Source organism: Archocentrus centrarchus, chromosome 4, assembly GCF_007364275.1.
Source record: "Archocentrus centrarchus isolate MPI-CPG fArcCen1 chromosome 4, fArcCen1, whole genome shotgun sequence".
NCBI lineage: Eukaryota > Metazoa > Chordata > Actinopteri > Cichliformes > Cichlidae > Archocentrus > Archocentrus centrarchus.
Window position 1 is genome coordinate 4,318,118 of NC_044349.1, and position 25,090 is coordinate 4,343,207.

General features: G+C 42.6%; 1 protein-coding gene across 1 annotated transcript; it reads left to right on the forward strand.

Moving 5' to 3' along the window:
• Positions 1-449: 449 nt before the first annotated feature.
• Positions 450-24,659, forward strand: igfbp3 (insulin-like growth factor binding protein 3). The gene is made up of 4 exons (XM_030727811.1): positions 450-921; positions 4,087-4,334; positions 7,668-7,787; positions 24,503-24,659. Exons 1-4 carry the CDS (start codon positions 570-572, stop codon positions 24,626-24,628), a joined length of 846 nt encoding a protein of 281 aa, XP_030583671.1. The 5' UTR covers positions 450-569; the 3' UTR covers positions 24,629-24,659.
• Positions 24,660-25,090: the final 431 nt, after the last annotated feature.

The following is a 25,090-nucleotide window of genomic DNA, read 5'->3' on the forward strand; positions in this document are numbered from 1 at the left end:
AAGATTTATGGGGATGTGGCTAGTGCAACAGAACAGTCAAGTTCCCAAACCCAGAGGTTTGGGGAGAGCTCACCTTGCTGCAGCTCTCTTACTGTTACCTGCAGAATGACAATGAAAATTATTTATATTGATGAACACCCCAGAAAAATAAAGCCAATAGTTTCAATCTGCTCATATACTAAATTTGACTGTCCTTTGACAAGAGCTCCATATGGAAAACAAAAACACCTCTCTTTTGTGGCCAGAACACTGTGAGCATGGAAGCGCACCAGCTGAACAGAACTCAGTAAAATATTTGAAAGGATTTCAAGAGTTGCATGTTTCCAGCGGCTCCCTCCTGAGACTGGATATAGCGGGCCCTCATATTGGGGCTCTCCGTTTACATTATTCATACGGAGGAGGGTGTGACTTGTTGGCTGTTTTTTTTTTCTGTCTGTATAAAACGAGAAGTTCGCGTAAAAGAAAATACAGATGGAGAAGGCTAGCCGGCTCGCTGTGTCACAGAGAGTCCCCTTAAGCCTACGTGACAACTCACATACTGTCCCTTTGTGACCAGCTTAATCGGCAGAATGCCCGGTGTCTGTATGCTTTGTCTCGCTGCCGCGCTGGCTGCATTTGCCCGACTCGCCGGCACGGTGGGGCCCGTGGTTCGATGTGAGCCGTGCGACGCCGGTGCGCTGCTGCAGTGCAAGCCGCTGCCGAAAGACTGCGTGGAGCGGGTGAGGGAGCCCGGCTGTGGCTGCTGCATGACGTGCGGACTCGGCGAGGGAGAATCGTGTGGAGTGTACACGGCGCGCTGCGGCTCCGGCTTGACCTGTCGGCACCAGCCCGGGGAGAGCAGACCCTTACAAGCTCTCCTGGAGGGACGAGGAGTGTGCTCGGGCCCCGCGTCCAAAAAACTGAGCAGCGTGCTCAAACAAGGTGGGAAGTGTTATTTTTCATTCTGAATGATTCTTGTTGCCTGTGTGTGTTTGTGCGCGCCCGAGTGTTATGCGTTGACTTTGACATGCGCCCTCCCCATAAGGGCGCTGCTCTTCGTTGACCAGGTCCGACAGTTCCCTCCTGGTGGAAATGTGGAATAAATGTGTCGTATTTATAGTGGGGGAGCTAAAGATGCGATGGCAGATCTGCTTATTAAGAAAAAAAGACTCAAAAAAAAGAAAGATGCGAAAATGTTCTCTGGGCTGTTTTGCAAATCACAACAATGTGAGAGTTGTGAGTTATGCGCAGTTATACGCTCGCCTGGGTTAAACAAATCCCATGGGCTCCTAAAAGTCTAACACCAGTCCTGACTTTATAAGTTAGAGGGTCTTACGTCAATTAATATTTCATACACGGTGACCTTTTTTTTTTTCCATGTGCGCGCAGCGTTGGGACATCGTGCGTAAAATACAAAATAAAACATGAGGAATTTTCACATGACCATTTTGAATCTGCAGATTGCTCGTTTTAACAAAAGGACACCACCGCTCCTTCGCATTTTCTCCATAACGCACACATGAAAGCCTGGCGACCCACTTTGAACCAATAGCTGATATTTACATTCTGTAAGCATACAGCATTTAGCTGAGACCCAGTGCAGAGAGCATCCCTGTCTGCTGTAAAGTCCTTATGTTCCTCCAAATAAAGCTAATGGATTCTTGCACACAGCATGAAAGTATGTGCTTCCCTGGTCCAGGATGTGGGCTAACGCATCTAGGCTGTCTGGCAAACCAGTGATAGATTTTTTTTATTTTTTTTTTTTTTTGGGAGGGGGGGTGTTTTCTGAGTTCCCAAAGCAAGTATTCAAACACACAATCACAACCCATTAGCATCAAACACCAGCTTCATATTTCTTAACTACTATAACATTGAAAAGGATCCTGTGCATGCTGTTTTATTTAAATGTATGGTTGCTGCTCCCACTAGTCAAGTGGCACACATGCCACCTTCATGTGAATACACATGGTTGTGTGTTTAGGCACACAACTGACGTCAGGTCTCCAAGAGCCTATGTGTGTGTTTTCTGCTTCCTGGTTGTTTGGTTTGGCCACAGTAATGTGTGGTGTACAAGCACTCAACCGTCACAATGTCATATAAACATAAACGCACACAGATACACCATGCTTACGCTTTCACTCATATTACTTTTTACTTTCCAGTTTTACATCCAGTTTCTCACTATTTGCGTCCTCTGATTTATGACAAAACTTACATCACGTGGGAGCAAAGAGATCCGCAGAAAGTGAGAACAGCCAATAACAGCACTGAGACGGTATTGATCTGTTTCCCTCCCCATGTGCACTGCTGTAGAAGAGATCCAGAAAAGGAGGTGAAAAGGAGGAAAATGATCCTATGTACCCCTGTTGGTCAGAGTGTGTTGTTGCAGCCCAGCGGTTTCCACAGCCATAAGTCCCCAGATCCAGCACAGGATCTCCTCCCAGACATTAACAAGCTCGCCTCCTCGCCACAGTTTGTGCTGTTTATCCCTGTGCCATTATACAAACAAATTGCGTAATGTGTTAATCTAAAACACCCCAGACTTCCTAGAAGGGTTATAAAAAAGTTTATATTGACAATAAAAATGAATGCTTGCAGGAATCTAAAACAGGGCGCAATATTTTTGTCCCTGTTTGAGGACGTTTACGGCCATTATTGAAGAGTTCAGGAAAAAAACATTTGGAGGGCGCTTCAGGTTGAAGAGCACCTTCTGATTCTGTCTTTTTGCAGCACATGCTGTTGTTGACATCCAAGTTGTTGTTCTCAGTTCTTGTGAGCCTGGGAGACTGTGGAGCTCCACCACGGCACTAATTGATCAGGTGGTCACAGAGAAAGGGTGGGCTGCCAGCCTGCCTGCCCACACGAGCTACACCCCTACATGCCCGTCCGCCACCCTCACCGCAGCTCTTGAACACAAAATCTGCTTTGAGTTAACAGTTTAAAACTGTGTGTGTGTGTGTGTGTGTGTCTGTGTGTGTGTGTGTGTCGCTGCATGTGTGTTCCCATCATCTCTCTGCCTCTCCAGGACATCGTCTCTGGGATCAGTTAGCTCCTTCCACTGTGGCCTTGCGGTGGTGTGGTCGACCGGGTGGCACATGGGTGGTAGCTTGGTCCTCTCCTATTTCACTGAGGAACATCTTAAGCCCCCACCCGTACCAGTCAGATGGTCGCTGCACTGTTGTGTTTAATGATTTGACAGGAATCTTTGCCAGCACCACTTCCTATTAATATATCTGCTTGCTCATCGTCCACTTACCTGCCCCAACCTCCTCCCCACCTTACATATGCACACATGCAACATTTTCTTCTAAACATCCTTAAAATGTCTTGTTTACACTCTGTTCCTTTTTGTGACTCTATCTCTTGGCCTGCATACTGTGGAAATTTGTGGAAATGAAATTGTCATGTTTCTGTTTATTACTTGGCTTCATTTCTGGCTCCAAACATCCCACAAGGCAATGAGCTAACTTTATTTTGTCTGCTTTTAACAGGCTCCTCATACACAGTCAAGAATTCTCTGCTGGATTGAGTGAGCACAAGCAAGCATTTTGTAGTCATTTCGTAATATAGTAATTTCTATGCAAAACAGAACAGCAATGACATGCTGTAAGCTGACTTTTGATTCTGAGGTTGCAGCTTAAGCTTCACATATGGTTCAGGAAAGGGATGATTGTATGAAGTTTCCATTAAGGATTTATGAAGCATTTTCAAGCCCCTGTTACACCAGGTTTGTCTTCTTACTACACTTGAGGCTTTTGAAACCTGGATTAGATTAACTACAGACATGACTGTTAAAAAGCAGTTTAAGATTTCCAAAACATTTTTCTATTTGTTAAAGCAGGAAAAAAACGACACTGTCCTGTTTTTTCTTTGGAGAGCCGAACACTGATAACATCACTGAAACCATCTCTGGTGTCTCTTCTTAATGTATTCCAGATATAACGAGTTTTTAAACTGACTTGAGACTTGTAACACAATGAATAACATTTTTCCCACAGCTATGGAATCCAGACAGACTAAATGTCATTATTTGTCTTTATCAAGCACCAATCAATATGTATGAAACTAAAAAATTGTAAAATTGAGGCCTTTTCTTTGTCCATGTAGAAAATGCTGGAAATCAAGTAGAAGACTGTGCCAATGTCACCCAGACAGTGACGGTGTTACCTGGCGTGGTAACTGTGAAGGATGGGCAAAGTCGGGGCTCGATGGAAACTAGGCCTCCTTTGCACAACAGATTAATCCAGAAGAGTCAGAACAGGAAGACGCAGAGCTACAAGGTGGAAGAACTGTCTGGAGGAGCCAATATGGATGTACACAACTTCTCCCTGGAGAACAAGAGGGAGCATGAGTATGTAAGTCACGCCAAGAGACAATGATATTTTAGTTAAAAACTTTGAGGTTACTGCTGATCTGAAACATGTAAAATGCCCATAATTCTTTGGGAATTTTAGCCTTTGTTGAATAAGATAATGGAGAGAAGCCAGGACCAAGGGGAAGACACACAGTAAATAACCTCAGGGCAGATTCAAACCTGGGCTGCTACATTAGCCTTGTGGCATATGGGCCGCCTGCTCAACCCAGTAAGCTAAATCAGTACCCAAGTACCCATGACTTCTTAAGAACACAAATTCCTGGTGGTATTCAAACCACTCGCACATATGAGCCTGGGGTTTGACCCCAGAGGGACAACTATTTTTAGAGATTAGGCAAGTAGATTTTTTACTTTCGTTTGCTGTCACTGGTTGGTTAGGCACCAAAATGACAAATGCACATGATCCCTTAGAAACAGACCTGCTTGCTAACATTAACACTGCCTTGTACACTGCCCATCCTAATCATGACACACATTCCAGAGAAAGCAAGACAGAGTCTCATTGTTAGCTTCCATGGCTAATAGCTAGTTAATATAGCTAGAAAATAACTCACATGTTTGTACACAATATTTACCTTTGAAGAAAAATGTGTTAAATTCATAGTTGAAGCTGTCAATAGTGGCCCTTCAATGAGGAAACTGTGAATATCAAATCTCAGGAGAAATTTGGTCTTTTTTGCTAGCGAAATAAAAATGAGTTCTCTACCTATTTTGTAGCACTTACCTTTGACAAACAAACAAATAATAACTATGAAACCAACAGCAGAAATGAAAGTAGCTTGCTATGTGAAAGTCTGCAGCTGAGAGGCTAAAAATTGTTAGCTTGCTAGGTTTTTAGTTATCTTTCTACCTTGTATGCTGTGGTTACTTAGAGAAATTAAAATGTGAACTTTATAATGTTTGCCTTTCACTGGAAATGGCAAACACAAAGAGGTTCAAAGAAGAGAGTCTGTCACTAACAGCTTTATAACTGTTAGCTATCTGCTTTCTATGCAATAATTATTGTACCCTAAATTAGATGAGCTGAAGGAAATGATGGATGGATGGATGGATTATTGTACTTTAAGACAAATTTTGATTTCTGAACTAAAAAGTAACAACAATTAGTCCACTATATTATGTTTAAGTATGCTTTACTAAAACTATTCATCATAAAAATCATATACACAGGGAAAGAAGGCCGTGTCATAGAGTGTGCAAGAGTGAGGTTCCAGAAATAAAAATCCTATTCATATTCTCCATAGGGATTTTGATAATGACATATAATATTGTAAAAAGTAGACGTGCTACAAGCTATGGCATTGTGAAGTAATGGAATGTGCTCATAAAGAAAGTCTCCATGACATCAACCTTGTTTGAACAAAAAAGTGCTTTATTCATGTTGTCATGGAAAAGAAGAACTAAAGGAGCCACAATCCTAAACTGAAACAGCGATGTCTCTGATTAGCAGAGGTGACTGTGACCACAGATGTTTAAATCAGCAAACTTCAGATCACTTATTGAGCATGAAACTTCAAAAACTGCAACAACAGTGTTTTCAGTCAGGAATGAAGTGTTGTAGCATATTGATAACTAGGTTATACTTAGAGGCAACACAAACTGCAGCATATATTCATCCATCCACCCTCTTCCGCTTATCCTGTTCAGAGTTGTGGGGGGGCTGGAGCCTATCTCAGCTGACATGGGGCGAGAGGCAGGGTACACCCTGTGCAGGTCGCCAGCCTGTCACAGGGCCAACACAGACAACCATTCACACCTATTTAGATTGACCAATTAACTCTAACCCCAGTAACTGCATGTTGGACTGTGGGAGTACCTGGAGGAAACCCAGGCAGACACGGGGGGGAGCATATAAACTCCACACAGAGAGGCCTGGGCCAAGCTGGAATCAAACCCAGACCTTCTAGATGTAGTTCTAGCTGTGAGGCAGTGGTGCTAACCACCACGCCACCGTGCTGCCCCAGCAGCATATATTCAAAGCTATCATTATGAAACACTATGATAATGAAAAGGGTAACTTTTTTTTTATAGCGCCAAAACACAACAAGCAGTTGCCTCAAGATGCTTCATATTGTAAGGTAATGACCCTACAATGGCAACACTGGAGAACAAGGGTTGGAAGTCGGGGATTTGCAATGATTTGCAGTGCATTATGGGATGAGTAGTTCCTTCATGTTTAAAAGTAATTATGTATAGTCTTGTACCTTTGCTGCTTTTTATATTTATCTTTATTTTTTTCGATCTAAATCAAATCTTTGTGATTTATAACTGATTGATAATCCGATTATCAGTTATCTTTATAACTGATAATCGGGGTGGCTGTAGCTCAGGAGGTAGAGCAGGTCACCTACTGATCAGAAGGTCGGCGGTTTGATCCCTGGCTACTCCAGGCTGCATGCCAATGTATCCTTGGGCAAGATACTTAACCCCAAGAAAGCGTTGGAGTGTGAATGTGTGTGAATGTTAGATAATAAAAGCACTTAGCTTAGATAATCATGGAAGTGCTTGTATGAATGGGTGTGAATGGGGTAAATGTAAACATGTTGTATAAGTGCTTTGAGTGCTCAGACAGAGTAGGAAAGCATTATATAAGAACTAGTCCATTTACCATTGGCTTGGTTCAAGGCTTAAAACTAATGTTAAACATTTAAAAAACTATGTAAAGAAGGAGAATATGCATTAATTGGTGTGTTTAATAGATATAGTGGTTCTACCTTTTAGTATTGCCCAAATGCAATAGCATAAATGCAAACTGTCAAGTCACGGTAGGTGGTATGAATGTGTAGCTTCTTTCACGTGCAGGAAAGAAACAAGATGCAAACAGTATGGCAAAGCGCTCACCACAGCACAGCTATACAGTGCAATTTGTGGTGCAAAAAATCCACAGGGTACTTTTACGTTATCTACTATTGTTTAAATACCAGCGGTTTTGATTACAAACATCTTTAACCTGAACTATACAGTGGTTTTGTGTCTCTACTTCAACAATGGTTAGGCACACATCGCTCAAATTTACAGAAATTTATTTATTACTCTAGAAAAAGTAAAACTCTGTGGCATATTCAGCAAATTAAAGATTTCACCCTATGTAAACATAATGGATAAACCCAGAATTGTTATGATATTTTTAACTTGCAGCTTTGGAGCTGATTAGTGGGATAAAAACATTAAAGGTTCAAGAGGGTAACGTTCATAGACTTTGATGTTCACCACAAACTTTTGAACTTGCATGACCGGGCCTGCTGTTCTTCCTGTTTGTGATTGTGTAAGCACGACTGCCTAATATTGATGCCGTTGTTTGCTATGTTGCTAGGGACCATGTCGGCGGGAGATGGAGAGCATCCTTAACAGCTTTAAAATCAGCAACGTGCTCAACCCGAGAGGCTTCCGCATACCCAACTGTGACAGAAAGGGCTTCTACAAGAAAAAGCAGGTGAATGGCTCTCCCTGCTGTTTTATCTCTGTTGTTTCTTTACACACTGTCTCTGTCTCTCAAACGCTCAAACACACACACACACACACACACACACACCTGCGGACATACAAGACCCACCGCATGCCTGAACACTTCCAAAGAATCCTCAAAGACTCATCCCAACCACCCACACTTGCACAATCCCCGTTTTTTGCAGCCCAGGTTGCCTTGACAGCCACATCAACACTATATTATCAGAATGGCTAATAACCATGTATTACTACGGTAAATGCACTCCAGCCGTCTGACTCATGCCTCACAGGAAATGAAGTCGGTCAGGTGTGTTTGTGGGTGTGTGGTGTGGGAGAGTGTGGGGGGTAGGGATGTAAGAATGTGGTCCAGGAGTGTGTGTGGCATGGTAGATGTGGTGGCAGGGGAGTATATGTATGGTGCTTGCTTGATGGCAGTAGTTTGGTGTGGGAGAGTAGGTGTGGGGTGCTGTTGGTGAAAAAACAAACAGCCTGTCACTGGTTTAGTTTTTCTTGTCTGTAGTGCAGACTGGGGCCACCCATAGCCTGCTCATTTGAAAGATGAGAGAAGGGGGGGACAAGGAAGCTGAAATTCAGTAGAGTAGTTGGGTGACATGTGCTGACCTGAGGAAAGGAGGGGCAAGACGGGGGGTGGGGGGTGGTGGTGGTGGTGGGGTGGGGGGGTTGAGGAGGAAAGCTTGTGGGGCACTAGTGAGACACACAATGTGACAAATACCACCATCCAATTTCCTGAGGTTGGGAGTCTTATCGGAGGGATTCCACAGACCCATTCTGAGAAAAGCATGAGTCACCAAAAACCCCCCACAAGCACCATGAGTCAGAGTCCAACTCAAGCCATAACACACACACACACACACACACACACACACACACACACACACACACACACACACATAGAAAAAAGTGATCTTTTCAATTCTTACCTCACTCTTTCCCCATGGTCTCTTGAGTGTGGTTTCATTGTTACTTTTATTAAACTTTTCCTTTTTCTTTTCCTGGATTCCATCAACAAATATCTACCAGGAAAGTGTCAGTTCTGGTTGGAGTGTTTGCAAATGTGTGTGCAGCACTGTGCCAGCTTCTGTTGCCCTTTTCTAAGAGTGCCAGTGGGGTGCGGGGTGTTGTGTTAAATCCGTCCGAATGATGCGTCTTCACGGTGTGTTGTAGAGATTTATGACCGGAAACATGGTGAGGAGGAGACCGTGTGAACCGTCTAGGGTGTCAATACTTTGAAAAGAAGGGAGCAGGGGAAGGAGGTGGGAGAGATGGGTGAGGGGATGGGGGGTGGAGAACTAAACAAAGGAAAAAGTAGCATAACCGTACACATGATACCCAATATCTGTATCTCTGTAGTAATAAACCACCACAAATATCAATGTTGAAATGTGGCTGTTTTTGTCTTTTATATTAAAAGGGGAATAGTTTTTTGTTTTTGTTTTTTTTTAATGATGGTTCAGCAGGAACTAAAACTGAGAAATTTAAATCAACTTTTTGCATCCTTTTTTCCTTTTCACTGCTTCTGAGGAACTTCTGAGGAAGAGGCTGATAATGGATTAGATAACATCTGCACACACAGATGCACAGAGTTGAAAAAGAGAACGAAAGTTACATTATCTCAATTGTATCTAGATTTATGAAGTTTATCAAAGATGTAAATTCTGCAAGCTAAAATGAAAAGCCCTTAAAGGGCAGCCCAGATGTGTACCTCATCTGATTATTTTTTGTTTAACAGCAGACAAAAGCAATTCAACAGATGTTAAATTTCAGTTGTAGATTTCTTGACAGCTTTTTCTTGGAGACTTTCCACTGCAGTCTGTTGTTAAAGCAATCACTTTATATCATAAAGTCCTAAAGCTGATACTGCCAGACCTCTCCCTGGTAGTTCCAGAGAAACCAGAAAGACCTGTATTCAGTTTAGGGACTTTTTTGAAAGGAAGGAACTTAAACTGTGTTGATGCTTTCCTGGTTGAAATCAGGAAATGGACCTTAAAAGTTTTTCTCAAAGCCAGTGCATGTGGGTGTGCATGGATTTGATTCATTTTGGTTACAGTAGATTCTAAGAGTGACATTTTTAACAGCCAAAGAAAAAAGAGTTAATACTATGTCCCAATGGCAGCACGGTGGCGTAGTGGTTAGCACTGCTGCCTCACAGTTAGAATACCATCTGGAAGGCCTGGGTTCGATTCCACCTTGGCCCAGGCCTCTCCCTCTCTCTGTGTGGAGTTTGCATGTTCTCCCCGTGCTTGTGTGGGTTTCCTCCGGGTACTCCGGTTTCCTCCCACATTCCAAAGACATGCACTTACTGGGGTTAGGTTAATTGGCTAATCTAAATTGCCCATAGGTGTGAATGAGAGCATGAATGTGAGTGTGAAAGGTCGTCTGTCCCTCTGTGTTGGCCCTGCAACAGGCTGGCGACTTGTTCAGGGTGTACCCTGCCTCTCGCCCTATGACAGCTGGGATAGGCTCCAGCCCCCCCGCGACCCTTAACAGGATGTGCGGAAGCGAATGGATGGATGGATGGATGGACTATGTCCCAATACAGTGCAGTGCACCTACCAAAAATATACTCCCACAGAGGTTGATTATTTCGTTAATAGTGTTACATCACTGCATGCTACTCTGGATACTGTGGCTGAAAAAGAAAGAAAGTCTCAACTCAGAAGGCCTTGACTCCCTTGTATAACTCACAAATGCATGCCTTAAAGCAGATAACCCATAAGATGGAGAGGAAATGGTGTCTCTCTAATATAGAAGATTTTCATTTAGCCTGGAAAAACAGTTTGTTGCTCTATAAAAAAAAATCCTCCATAAAATGATCTTCTCATGGCCACTGGCAGTGGCCTCATCTCTGTGACTGTCCTGCTAGACCTCAGTGCCACATTCAGTACTGTTGATCAGAATATTTTATTACAGAGAGCATGCCATAGGTAGTAAAGGTACTGCACTGCGGTGATTTCAATCAAATCATCTGATAGATTCCAGTTTGTTCATGTAAATAAATGTGGAGTCTTCTTCACACATGAACGTTAGTCATGGAGTTCCACAGGGCTCTGTGCTGAGACCAGTTTTATTTACACTATACATGCTTCCCTTTAGGCAGTATTATTAGAAAGCATTGCATACATTTTCATTGCTATGCAGATGATACCCAGCTTTATTTATCCATGAAGCTATATGAAGCATACCAATTAGGTAAACTACAGGAAGACAGGGAGAGGCCAGGAACAGGTCTTAAAGACATGGATGACCTCTAATTTCCTGCTAAATTCAGGTACTGTAACAGAGTTTATTGTATTCAGCCCTACAAATCTTAGAAACATGGTGTCTAACCAGATACTTACTCTGGATGGCATTACCTAGGCCTCCAGTAACACTGTGAGGAATCTTGGACTTCACTAGTCCATGCATTTATTATTTTTAGGTTGGAGTATTGTAATTCATTATTAACAGGTGGTCGTAAAAGCTCCCTAAAAAACCTTCAGCTGATCTAAAATGCTGCAGCGAGAGTACTGTACTGAGAGTTGAGGAATGGGTTCTGGAGGAGTTCATTTATCTTGGGGTCTTGTTCACAAGTGAGGGAATGAGGGAATGGTAGATTGATGGAAGGATGGTGTGGTGACATCTGACTCCTAAGTGAAGTGTTTTGGGCATGTCAAACTGGGAGAAGATCTCAGGACCAACCCAGGACACAATGGAGAGAGTGTGTCTCTTGGCTGGTTTGGGAATGCCTCAGTGTCTCCCAAGAAGAGCTGCAAGGCGTGCCTGGGGAGAGGCTCCCCTGTGATAGACTCCACCTGTGACTCACACTTGGATAAGTGACAAAAAATGGAGGGGTGGATGCATGGAATGCCATCCCTTTTTTCTCCAGTGAAGTTTATAACCACATAGCACATACCTGTCATGGGGGCTACTGCTGCATTTTTAGAGGACTGTACGCAAGTTTGCCTCTGCACTGGTTGAATTCCCATTTTATTCCATCATTCTTCACTTTGCATAGCCAAAAAGATATGTAAATGAAGACCTTGTGTGGCTATGAATCTGGCTTAATGCATTGTCAAAACAGAGCAGAGGTTTCTGGCACACCTTCACCAACTTCCAAGATGCATGTAGAAGAGAACAAAGTCTGCAGATGTCAAAGGTGACCCTAATGACAGCAACAAACGTATGGTCAAAAATAATTACATCAGTGAAACAAAAAAGTTGTTCTGTATGCTGGAGCTTTAAACATTCAACTCTCTAAGTCATCACAGGTCACAACTCCAGCCCTATATTTTGAAGAAATATATACTACTCAAATAAAGTGAAAGGGTCACTTTACAAAAAGAGCATAGCATCAAATCAATTAAATTTCTGGGATATTGATCTGGTCAGTTAATTATCAGAGGGGGTTGTTAATCGGTTTCAGCTGCTTTGGTGTTAATGAAATTAACAACAAGTGCACTAGAGGATGACACAACAACAATGAGACAACCCCCAAATCAGGAATGGTTTTTCAGGTAGAGACCACTGACATTTTTCCCCACCTCATCTTTTCTGTTTTTCCACTAGTTTTGCATTTAGCTAGGGTCAGTGTCACTACTGGTAACATGAGGTGATACCTGGACCCTGCAGAGGCTACACGGGTAGTCCAGCTTCTCCAGGATGGCACATCAATACATGTCATTGCCAGAAGGTTTGCTATGTCTCCCAGCACAGTCTCAAGAGCATGGAGGAGATTCCATGAGACAGGCAGTTACTCTAGGAGAGCTGGACAGAGTTGTAGAAGATCCTTAACCCATCAGCAGGACCGGTATCTGCACCTTTGTGCAATGACGAACAGGATGAGCACTGCCAGAGCTACAAAATGACCTCCAGCAAGCCACTGGTGAGAATATCTCTGATCAAACAATCAGAAACAGACTTCATGAGAGAGAGGGCCCGGCACTGTGGAGCCCGATTGGCATTTGCCATAGCATACCAGAACTGGCAGGTCCAAAACTGGTCCCCTGTGCTTTTCACAGATGAGAGCAGGTTCACCCTGAGCACATGTGACAGTAGTGAAAGGGTCTGGAGAAGCTATGGAGAACATTATGTGGCCTGTAAGTCAGTGATGGTCTGGGGAGACATATCCATGGCGAGGCACACAGACCTCTACAGGCTAGGCAATAGCACCCTGCCTGCTATTAGGTATTGGGGTGAAATCCTTGGACCCACTGTCAGACCCTACACTGGTGCAGTAGGTCCTGGGTTCCTCCTGGTGCACGGCAATGCCTGACCTCATGTGGCGAGAGCATGCAGGCTGTTCTTGTGGGATGAAGGAACTGATATCACCGACTGGCCCCCACACTTGATGTAAATCGAATAGAACACCTCTGAGACATTATTTTTTGGGCCATCCAGGCTGATTGAAGTACAACCTGGCGGATGGCCCAGACTGTCCAGGATCTCAGTGATGCTCTGGTTTTATATCTAAAACAAGATCCCACAGGACACCACCCATCGTCTCATTAGGAGCATTCCCTGATGTAGTCGGGCATGCATACTAGCACGTGGGGGCCATACACCCAATACCATTTTAAGTACCATTTTAAATTGCTGCAAAGAAATTTTGGCAAAATGGACTAGTTTAACCTTTTTTTACTTTGACTTCTGGGATGTCTTTAAATTCAGCCCTCTGTAGGTTGATCATTTTCATTTCCATCAAACGATGTGGCATCCTTTCATTTGTAACACATTACCCAGTCCACATCAGTATAGATATTAGCATGTTTTTTTTTCCACTGGAATTTGATCTGTTTTCAAAGTGTTCCTTTAATTTTTGTTTTGCACAGTGTATTTTTCTGGATTGTCACCAGTGACAGCTTAGACCTCAGAGGGTTAATGCATATGTCAGGCAACACCTGTAGAACATGTACAAAAGGGTGACTGTGGCTCAGAGCTCATACAGTAATGTCATTATGGATAAACAAATGTTCAGACAAGTTGTCACATGCTATTTGAGAAGCTAATGGCTGACTAAGTAATTCTGCTTTGTGCAATGCCCCCACCTGGACTCAACTTTCTGGAAGGCAGGTGTCTGACTCATGTGTGTGAAACCAAAGTTAACATTCAGCCTTTCCCATGAGTATTTTTTTTTTTCTTTATGTATGACCAGTGAACAAGAAGGTATTGTTCTTCTTCTTTTCTTTCTTTCGTTCTTTTTTTTTTTTTGCCAAAAACTCAGTTAAATGGCATTTTTTGCTGAAGTGTAGGCTAAATTTTAAAAAATGATTGTTATAATTTTGTATGATGTATACATTGAGGTACACATCAATGCACACATCATACATTTAGTTTAATCTATATTTCACCATAGGCTAGTTTTGCTATAGTTCAGCTTATTTCAATGTGAAATAATTGGTAGTTTGCAAAACTTTCAAAGTGTTTTCACAGCACTATTTTATTTAACTGTAGTTTGGGGAAACAATAAGTATTTGACTATTTACTGAGTGCATGGACTGTCCATATAAGTGTACGTATTGCCTCTCCAGTCAGTTCCTGCCCTCACTGGAATGAGTCCAACTCCACTATAATGAACTGCAGGTAGCAATGGTAGTTTTTGTTCTGCTTTGCAGCCTCGGTGGGTTTGCCACAGTGTCATCTGAACCATTTCTCCACCTGAGGCAGGTTCTGGTTTCAGTGGTTGTCTCTTTTTTTCTAGAGCAGCAGAAGTACTGACCCCAGCTGCATTCTGCAACTGTTTGAGTCTCTGGATTTCAGCTAAACGACACTGAGGTCCACCACAACACTAACTTGGTCAGAGTGCTGGTGGGGAAACATGACATAGGAAGAAGTGGGAATAGTGGGCCAGCAACAAGTAAACATTCAAGATAAGAACAATAGCGTGAAAAAGAAAAAATGCTGAAATAAGACAAATAATTTGCTCCTCCAATTAAAATGTATGTGTGCGAAACACTTCAAGTTGCCATAGAGAGCTGGAATAATCATTCCGTTACCTCAAAGGTATTCATGCTGTACTTGTTTATGTAAATGCAAAATGTTGCAGTGATGTAGCTTGTGAGGAGAGTGAAAACAATAGCTTTAACCTCTCAACATCCAGCCATTCACTGGCAATTCTAAATTGCCCATACTTGTAAATTTGAGTGTGATGGATGGATGGACAGTCACAGGTGACCTGTTTACAGGTGGTGTTAGGGTCATGGTTAGCTTCTTATCTACCCATTTATATGGAATTTGCACCTCTTTGGGACACCCAAACACAATCTGATGGGCCTTGGAGAAGTGGCCCATAAGTGGGGGTTGATACTGCAGGGTTGGTGAGACTTTGTTCCCTGAAAATAAATCAGTCTCAGTAAAATCATCCTCATCATTTTGAAAAGTTCACATGTCAAGCCCGTAGTAGTGGAGTTCTCATATAAGAAAGATATGGGTAAAATATTGTAATTAGCAAAAAATCAATAAATCTGCAAGCTGTGTATGTAGCAGTGTAGTGTACGTGTGGTTTTCTGTATGTGTTGCTCGTAACCTGAGAAGCTGAGCAGTGTAGCCCTGCATAAGCTACAGTAAGGAGGAACCTATTTTTAGTTGGAGTTATATGAATTGGCTCAGTATCCCCATTCAGGCCAGGCATTCCCAGCACTGACCACTCATTACATCCCTCAAAGTCTCACTCTCTCTCTAATTCATCATTTCACCCACCCATCATTACCCCCATTGTGCCCTGCCTACCGTCATCCACCCGTCTTTTGTTCTGCTTGCCCACTCCATCATTCTGTTCATCCTGCCCTTCCACCCACCTGGCTTTTCCTTCCTTGTTTGGACAGGAATCACCCCGCAGAGGGTTGTGAATGGAACGACAGTGGTCTGTGTCTCTCTGTGTACTCTTTTAGAGTTTAGTGTGTGTGTGTGTGTGTGTGTGTGTGTGTGTCGAGAGGAAGAGGAGTAGGAGGAGGAGGCCGTGGGTTAAGGATGTGAGCCAGGTGCCTGTGTACCCTTGTGTGTCTTCCCTCACTAGGTCCTGACAGTGCCAGGCCCATAAGGGCTGACTTATTGAGCGTGACTCAGAAGGATCTGTGGAAATGTACACACTGACCACAATGGCTTTATAATAACTGGCCAACCTTTGGAGACCCAGACAGCTATTTTCACCCTGTCTCTCTCCAGTTCTCTTCCCTTCCTAGATTATAATCCATCTCTCTTTCTTCTTCACTTTGAAATATGTCTTTTTTTTTTTTGGTCTCTTACATAAAGAGTAATATTTTTATTATTGATATCAATACAGTACCTAAGTTTAGATACTGCTACCCAAACTGTACTTTTTGGTAGTTTTACTTGAGTACGCGACATTTTCTATTAAAAAACAACCATTTTCATGCAGCAAATTCCAATGTATCGTCCTTATTAAGCAACTGCAAAGACCTGAAAGATTCCCGTCAGAACTCCATCACTGATGTGTTTAGTGTTTTTATTTCCATTACCTTTATGGTTCATACAGATAACTAAAGTCCATATTTCACTCTTCAGACAATTCAATTCAATTCAGTTTTATTTGTATAGCGCCAAATCACAACAAACAGTCGCCTCAAGGCACTTTGTACTGTAGGTAAAGACCACAATGTCTACAAGGTGTTATATTATATTTTAGGTTGGACAATTATTTAAATGATAATCTCAATAATAATTTTTTTACAACTATGAAAAGAAGGTAATAAAAGATAAAATGATTATTGTGTTGCATTAAGTTTCACAGTGATGCTTGTGTTTGGTCTCCCTAAAACTCCCTCCCACCAAGACTGCAGTATGTTTAGCTCAGCTTGAGTCAAAAGAATGAAACAATAGTGTTACGTTGATGAGATTTTTCCATTTATTTTCTTATTTCAGTAAAATCATGTTTGAAATGTGTTTATTTTAGCAGCAGAATATAGGTAGAGACTGGCATCTAGTCCATCTACTGTCCATGCCAATAAAACTGGGGAATGATGTGTAGGACAGTATCCCCCTGGAAGTGGATGCTGAGGTAGTGGAGGGGTCTGAAACATCAGGCAGATAATGTGGGGCAGCAGCATCACAGACGAGTCAGAGGGAGAGATGGGAAATATTTCAGCTTAAATAGCCTGCCTGGATAGAGGGGTGATTGTTAGGGTTCATAGTACAAGCAAAATGAAGGATATTTTCCATCCTTTTCCAATAAGCGGGTGTCATTGATGACAGACTGCCTAATTCAAAGTCTGAATCTATTGCCACAAGGTGTCAGCAGCAGCAACACTGTAGTACAATAGTAGTGACACAGATATATACATAGCTTGATCACTACTACCGGTCCACAACATAAAGTCAAATGTAAGCACAAAAGCATCCTAGATAGTATAATTATAACATGACTGCTTAACACTTTAGTTTAACAACAATTAAAATAACTTAACCTTGTAACCGTTCAGGACCCTGCACAATACTGTCACATAATAAAAATTTAAATTGAGCAATATTTGATGCTTACAATGTTGTATCTTAGGCTGAGCTTTTTAACCAGTTCCTTAAAGCCCTCCTTTACCACCATGCAACCACATCAGCAATTTTCATCCACCATTTGCTCTATGGGGTGCAGTTAGCGAGCGCTCCAGCAATGCTGGGTTGAGTCATTTGTTTACTTTTAGGTTGCACATCACCAGCTGCCAGTATCCCCTCCTTACATGCAGTGTGTGTTTTTTGCCTCAAATGCCTCAAGTTTGTTGTTTCCATCTTTAGCGGGAACAGTGTTCTTGCATATTTTGCAAAGTATTTTGCATTGTTGAGGTTGTTCTCCCTGTAGCTCCCTTTTTAGGTACTAAGTTGTCATTGGAGGCTCACACACTGTTCTCAGATGTTCCTGTCTTGTCGTGCATGCTAGGGAACATAAATGCATGGCGTTGCTATACGATTAATATTGCGATATGACACGCCACATTAAAATTTATACCATTATAGCGCAGCGATTGGTATATGGCATAAGCAGAATGAAGCATGGTGTTTGGTGTGATGGAATGTATCTCACGTTGTATGCTGTATGCCTGAACTAGCTTGCAGGGGTTGCTCAATTTGTTTCCATTTGACTCAAAATTACAGTTTAATGAAGTCCTCTATTAAAAACTGTTTCTATGTAGTTCAGTAATATTGTAATACTAATGTTTCCAAATTCAGTATTATATAAGCATGATATTAATACTAACCAGAAATAATCACAATTATAATCGAACAACCCTATTATATGTGCCAGCTATGTGACAACAAACATGTATAAAAAGGGCCGCTGTTATGGATATGCATCCCATTAGCTAACACATTAAAATCACTTGCCTAATATTCTGGAGGTCTCCCCCGTGTAACTGAAACAGCTCTGTCCTCACAGGGCTTGGTGACAGAACCTCTGGGGCATCCTGCTTGTCACTGGAATTTTGGGGGTGATTCCTTTAGGATTCTGTGGGCTACTGCATGCAGACTGTGGATTCCACATATCCCAATGATGCTCGATCAGGTTGGCATCTCCTGCTGCGAGAGGCTGGTGTTATTGGAGATTGCCATTGTGCTTCGGGAAGGTGTGCTTGGTTTGCAACATTGTTAAGGTTCATTATACTGTATGTGTCAAATTAATATCCACATAAATAACCAGAATTAAGGGTTACCGTGTTGTGTTCAAGCTGAGCTACACCTGGAGTATGCTGTGGGTGAGCAGTGCCACACCATCACATAGATATTTTAAGCCCATGAAGCTGATTGGGTGTCTGGGTGCATCTTTTACCTCCTATGCTCACTAGGTGGCGATGGAGATCACCCACTAACTATACAGTACCAGTCAAAAGTTAATGTCCAGATCAGATAATGTAAGAGTGAATGGCAGCAAATTAAAATTTCATGGTGAATAATTGAAATTTGTCACAATTTAGATTCACCCAGGTCGTTAGTTTAGACTAACAAAATATAAAGCTGATCCCATTAAAATCCTAGGAAGAGTTTGAAAAAGTATACCACTAGAAAATTGCCAAAATGGCATAGTAAAATCAAAATGGAGGACTTCCTGTTATTTTTAGGTCATAGCTCTGATGGACTTTTTTGTACGTCTTGGGATGTTACATGTGTGTACCAAATTTTATTTGCATAGCTCACTCTATGTGCTGGGACTAGTTTAATAGATGGTGCTATGGAGCCATTTTCTATTATTCACATGTAAAACCCATAAAAGATGTAAATTTTCACAGACCAAACCAGGCAGTTTTTTTTTTTAACAGTTTTTGAGTTTTGGCCCTGTAAAAGGCGATCCATTTCACAAAATGATAATAAAAAACGGAGCAGAGACAATAAGGCCTTTGCGCCGTTAGTGCTGTGGGTCTAATTATATTTTAGCATTGTAAATATTTTGATTAAAGCTCTTCACATACTGGTGGATTAACCATTGGAAACATTAAAATGATTTCGGTAATTACCAATACTGTTGATTTAAGGCAGCTGTGCCATAAACCTTACATTGGGTAGTCGTCTAATAAATTTGTTAAAAGGCTGCATAGTTAGAAATCATATGCAAAATTAATGTCATATGCAGAAGTAATAATCCACCATCTGCCCAGGCCTGGAGTTTGCATGTTCTCGCCATGTCTGTGTGGGTTCTCTCCAGGTACTCCGGCTTCCTCTCGCTGTCCAAAGACATAAAGTTAGCGGGTTTGCCCATAGGTGTGTTAGCCCTGTGACAGACTGGTGACCTGTTTCAGCGTGTACCCTGCCTTTCACCCTGTGCCAGCTAGGATAGGCTCCAACCCCCCTGCAACCTTGAACTGGTTAAGTGGAAGAAAATGGACAGATGGATGCATAATCATCTAAACATACTGTTTGCCCTCTTTTCCCTCTCATGGTTTGACCACATCCAGTCATTACTTATATTGATCTCATGTCTTCCAGTCTGGCACTTTGCAAACTTTGTTAAGCAATATTTAGGCTTCTATTTTAAAGTTTGTGTGGTCTCATTCTTCTAAAACAAACAAATTATTCTGGTGTTGAATTCACTCTGACTCTCATTAAAGTACTTTTTAAAAGAAAAAGCAATATCCTGCAGCTACTCCCAAATGCACTTGCAAGCACACAGATGCACCCTTGATTACTCAAATACATATACGTGTGCCTGTACACACACAAACACATTGCATTTTATGAGCTTGTGTTTATCCAGTGGTCAGACCAGGCTCTTTTTAATGTCCGTGAAGCCCAGCAGTGCTGCTATTAGCTATAAAGACCAGCATCATAAGAGCACGCATTCATACACACAACACACATTCATACACACCTCATAAAGGTAGCATTATGAATGTGAAGGGTAGATGAAATATGTTTTTTTTTTAGTGACAGCCATGTGGACCAGGCAGGGCCATTTTTGGGGCCGTGAGGCTTTGAATATAGGGCATGAGATCTGGGCCGGCCCAAGGTTTGGACTCTGTATGCTAATCTCCTGTTCCACCACATCCCAAAGGTGCTCTATTGAATTGAGATCTATCTATGAATAGAGACCATCTGAGTACAGCAAACTCATCTTCATGTTCAAGAAATCAGTTTGAGATGTTTTAAGTTTTGTGACAACCCACATTATCCTGCTTGAAGCAGCCATCAGAAGATGGGTACCATGCGGTCATAAAGGGATGGACACGGCCCACAACAATACCCAGATAGGCTGTGGCATTTAAAGGATGCTCAGCTGGTACTAAGAGGCCTAAAGTTGTCACGAAACTATATTACACCACCAACCTAAACAGCTGATACAAGGCCAGATGGATCCATGCTTTTATTTTATTTACTCCAAATTCTGACCCTACCATCAGAATGCCACAGCAGAAAGACAGAAGTTATAACATTCAAATAGACTAAGTGAAACTGGGTGAAAAAAAAGACCATGAAAAACATCCTCTGCAGCTACTGTCTGTGCATTTTAATGCCGCTTTTTTAAAAAGATAAACAAAAAAACTTTGCTTCTCCCTCCCTTAATATGGAATGCTGCTGTCGTTCCCTTTCCCACTTTTCAATCTATGCCCAGCATCATCTGAAGGGACATTCATTGCTCAGTGGATGTTTCACTTCTTTTGCCTCCTCCTCCTTCTTTTATGTTTATGTGTGTGTCTGGAGTGAAGCAGTGCTTTAGATGATGGCTAATAGTTCACAGATGAAAGAGAGACCGAGCGGAAATTCAAAGGTAGCCAAGCAACGGGGGAATGCACACATGCACTTTTTGCTTTTCCTGTTTTTTCCATATTTCCTTACGTTTTTCCCCAGACACACACACACACACACACACACACACACACACACACACACACACACACACACACACACACACACACACACACACACACACACACACACAAAATGCTCAAAAAAGTTAAAGGAACACTTTTTAATCAGAGTATGGCATCGTTAATGAAATTAACAACAGGTGCACCCCCAAAACAACAATGGTTTTACAGCTGGAGGCCACTCACTTTTTTCCTTCCACATCTTGTCTGTTTTTCCACTGGTTTTGCATTTGGCTAGGGTCAGTCTCACTACTGGTAGCATGAGGTGATACAGTGTCCCTACAGAGGTTGCACAGGTAGTCCAACTCCTCCAGGATGGCACATCAATACTTGCCAGGTATTGCCAGGTTTGCTGTGTCTCCCAGCACAGTCTCAGAGCATGGAGGAGATTCCAGGAGTCAGGCAGTTACTCTAGGAGAGCTGGACAGGGCCGTAGGAGGTCCTTAACCCATCAGTAGGTCTGGTATCTGCTCCTTTGTGCAAAGAGGAACAGGATGAGCACTGCCAGAGCTACAAAATGACCTCTAATAGGCCACTGGTGTGAATGTCTCTGAAAACAATCAGAAACAGTCTTCATGAGAGTGGCCTGAGGGCCCACCATCCTCTAGTGGGACATGTGCTCAGTGCCTGGCACTGTGGAGCCCGATTGGCATTTGCCATAGCATACCAGAATTGGCAGGTCCAAAACTGGTCCCCTGTGCTTTTCACAGATGAGAGCAGGTTCACCCTGAGCACATGTGACAGACGTGAAACGGTTGGTGCAGTGGGTCTTGGGTTCCTCCCGGTGTATGACAATGCCTGGCCTCATGTGGCGAGAGTATGCAGGCAGTTACTGCCAGGAAGTGTTAAGCTGTACTTCACAGTCTCATCTGCTGGATCACAGCTAAAACAGAAGCTTTCCACAGATGATGGCATTGGGGTGGTGTGGGAAGTAGAAGGAGGGGGACTGGTCGGACCAAAAGGCTGAGTTCACAGACAAGAATGCCTGGATAATGTCAAGTACTTACCCCCAGACTGCAGTAGTTGTTGGTGAGGCATTTTAATAGACCTCTGATCTATAAAGCTGCCTTTGATTATGCGCTCAGGCTGCACATGAATCTCGACTATGCCAGAAACAGATGTCTGATTACACTCTAAAGCCTTTCTGTCTGCCTGCTGTAGTAATAGGTAAGTAATAAATAATAGTAAGTAATAGTACAGTTTTGCTTAGGATGTTTACTGATGGATATTTGAAATCTAAGTGCTGATTTTCAGTTATAACTTGTTGGTGTTTACATCCCAGTCTGATACGCGGGTTATAAGTTATAGCACTTTTTATGAAATCTCCTAAGGGTAAGAAGGGCTACAAATCTGTTCGCCCAAGGTGGACAGTTCTCATATTACAATCTACAAACAGAAGAAATCAGTCTTACAAATTATCCTTTTTTTTACGCTGTAAAAGTCACAAGTGACCTGCTTAGGCTTTGGGATAGGTTAGGTTCATGTCTATACTTTTATATGAAATTTTACTAAAAACAAAAGCGAACCCTAACCCTACTCACATTGCTGGTGATCTAGTGAATAACTTCCAAGACACTGAAGCACACATGATGAAACCAGTCAGGCTACTCAAAGTGGACATTTAACTATTAGAGTTTGGGTTTTTCTCGAGCTGCAAGGCTAAATACATACTTTCTAACAGTAACTTGAAAATGGTGCAATTGAGGAGTTGGAAGTAACATCATGACTTATTTTCAATCCAGAAAATAAAGGTCTGGTATTAGTGTATCGTACATAGTTTTGTTGATATTTGTTCTTTTCCATCACTAGAAATGTTAGTTTGGGGTTTGGGTTTGGGTCATTAGTAATGATGGCTTAGAACTCACAGGGTTAAACCTCTGAGGTCTAACCGACCATCCTTATGCAAGGAGTGAGTCGTTGGTCCCTCTATAGTGTGATCCTAACACTGTGTGTTCTATTACTTTTTTGGAACAAATAGTTAATGTGCACCAAATAGTTTTTGGCGTGTTAGTTAAAATGGTTATCTTTTGCTTGCTGGTTGTCGAGGCTTTGCAGAGCAATTTTAAAAGCCCAAACTGACATATTGTAATAGCATGCAGCTAGGGGTTAGAGATTAGGGTACTTGCCATTATCAGAGTTGTGGCTGACTGGGGTACATCATTTCATAAAAGTCTAAAAAGAACATTAAATATTAAATGCTGAGTATGCTAACGGTGTTTCGTTCCATGCTCAACAGTCCAAATGCTTAGACTGTCGGTTCTTATTGACTGTTGCCATCGAGGCAGACAGACGTGTTTCAGTCATGGCTGCTCTCCTCACCTCTCTGTCACCACTCCCACATTGGGAGGTGAGAGGAGCTAGGAGGGAGATTATTTGGGAGTTGGCTTGAGTGGTTGTGCTGTTTCATGTGTATCCCAAATGGAGCTCATAAAGTTGCCACTCTACAAAGCTGAGCCCCCTGTGGGACATCTGATATTACTGTGTACATGTGTGCAAGCAGGTATGAAACACTTAGCATATGTATGCGCACAGCACTTACAGTTCTTGTTTGTGTGCTGCTGCGTGTTCGCTAATGTGTGTTTATGTGCACACATGCACGTGCACTTGTGCACAGGCAGGCCATAATCAGCTCCAGATGATTTTGAGTGTCTGCCAGCTTCCCAGAATAGCAGCGCTGGTTTGCAGCCCTCCAACTGGCCTTGGCAAATATTTTAGCAACTCCATGTTTACCTTCACACTCCTTCACTCTCTCTCACTCTGAGCATTCCTCATTCCCTGTACCTCTCTATCAGAAATAATCTGCTTTTTCATCATTTACCCCCAGTGGCCGGGAGCAACTCCTCCACACTGCCTAAATTGGGCAAACTCAACAGCACGCTGCCCACATGTGGATGCTGGAGCAAAGCTCTCCTTCTCTAATCTTGATGCTTTTCTTTCACAAAGCAAGCAGCTGCATTTTCTGCATTGTGTATCTCTGATGTTTTCTTCACATAAAATCTCAGAGGCAGTTCCAGGCAGCAGGGTATTTCACCCTATGATCGATGAGTTTGTCTAATGAGAGTTCTGCTGAGGCATGACTTGGCCTGCTGACAAGCATCTGAGATCTGAAAGCCAACAGAGAGATGGGGTGTTATTATAATACATGCATGCACATTGAAGGTGGTGTTGTTAAAGCTGTGTCAAGGTATTAATTCCTCTCCGTGGAAACGCTAATCTGTTTTCCCAGTGTGTCTCAGAGCGATAAGTCCTCTGCTACCTCTTTAACCCCACCTGAACTAAAGATGAATGTCAAAGCTAGTTGAGTGATGTTACTACTTTTGCCACCAATGGGTTAAACTTTGGTTTAGTAAAAGCAAACAAATAACAGGCTAAACTTCTTCTTCTCCTCGTGTTTTTACAGTGCCGTCCATCCAAAGGCAGAAGGCGGGGCTACTGCTGGTGCGTGGACAAATACGGGCAGCCTCTCCCCGGCTACGATGGCAGGCAGTGGGGCGAGAAGCAGTGCTACAACCTGGAGAGCAAATGAGAGGACAGAGGAACAAGAAGTGGATGGAGAGAGGAAGACAGTATAATATGGGTGGGGGGGGGGGATCCCACTTTGCTCTTGCATGTAGTTTTATGTAAGCATTTGAAGGAACTCTGGACCTTTGATTTTGGGTCCTGCTTCTGTCAGAGGAGGGGGAAGGGGGGGGGGGGGGGGGGGGGGGGGGGGGGGTTATAAAGGATGGAGCACAGCCTTCTGTCCATCACAGCTATCTGTCCTGTGCTTAGGGGTACCTCTATCCTTTCTCTTAAAATAAAAGATTAAGCTGAAAGCTGACAGAGAAAGGGGGAGGGGGGGCATCATCTGCACTATTCTGTTAGAGAGAGTCCTCACTTTCAAGAGGACTTTCTTGTGACTGTGACCCCCTCCCCCCCTCAACAAAAATGCACCGGCACCATTTCTATTATATTTGTTTGTGTGAGTCTGCCCGTCTGTCAGTGTGTA

Bases quoted from the DNA above. Each gene is read 5' to 3' on its own strand.
- igfbp3 (XM_030727811.1), top strand. From the start codon at position 570: ATGCCCGGTGTCTGTATGCTTTGTCTCGCTGCCGCGCTGGCTGCATTT. The intron at 922-4,086 runs GTGGGAAGTGTT...TTGTCCATGTAG, and splicing joins GAGCAGCGTGCTCAAACAAG to AAAATGCTGGAAATCAAGTA. The intron at 4,335-7,667 runs GTAAGTCACGCC...CTATGTTGCTAG, and splicing joins ACAAGAGGGAGCATGAGTAT to GGACCATGTCGGCGGGAGAT.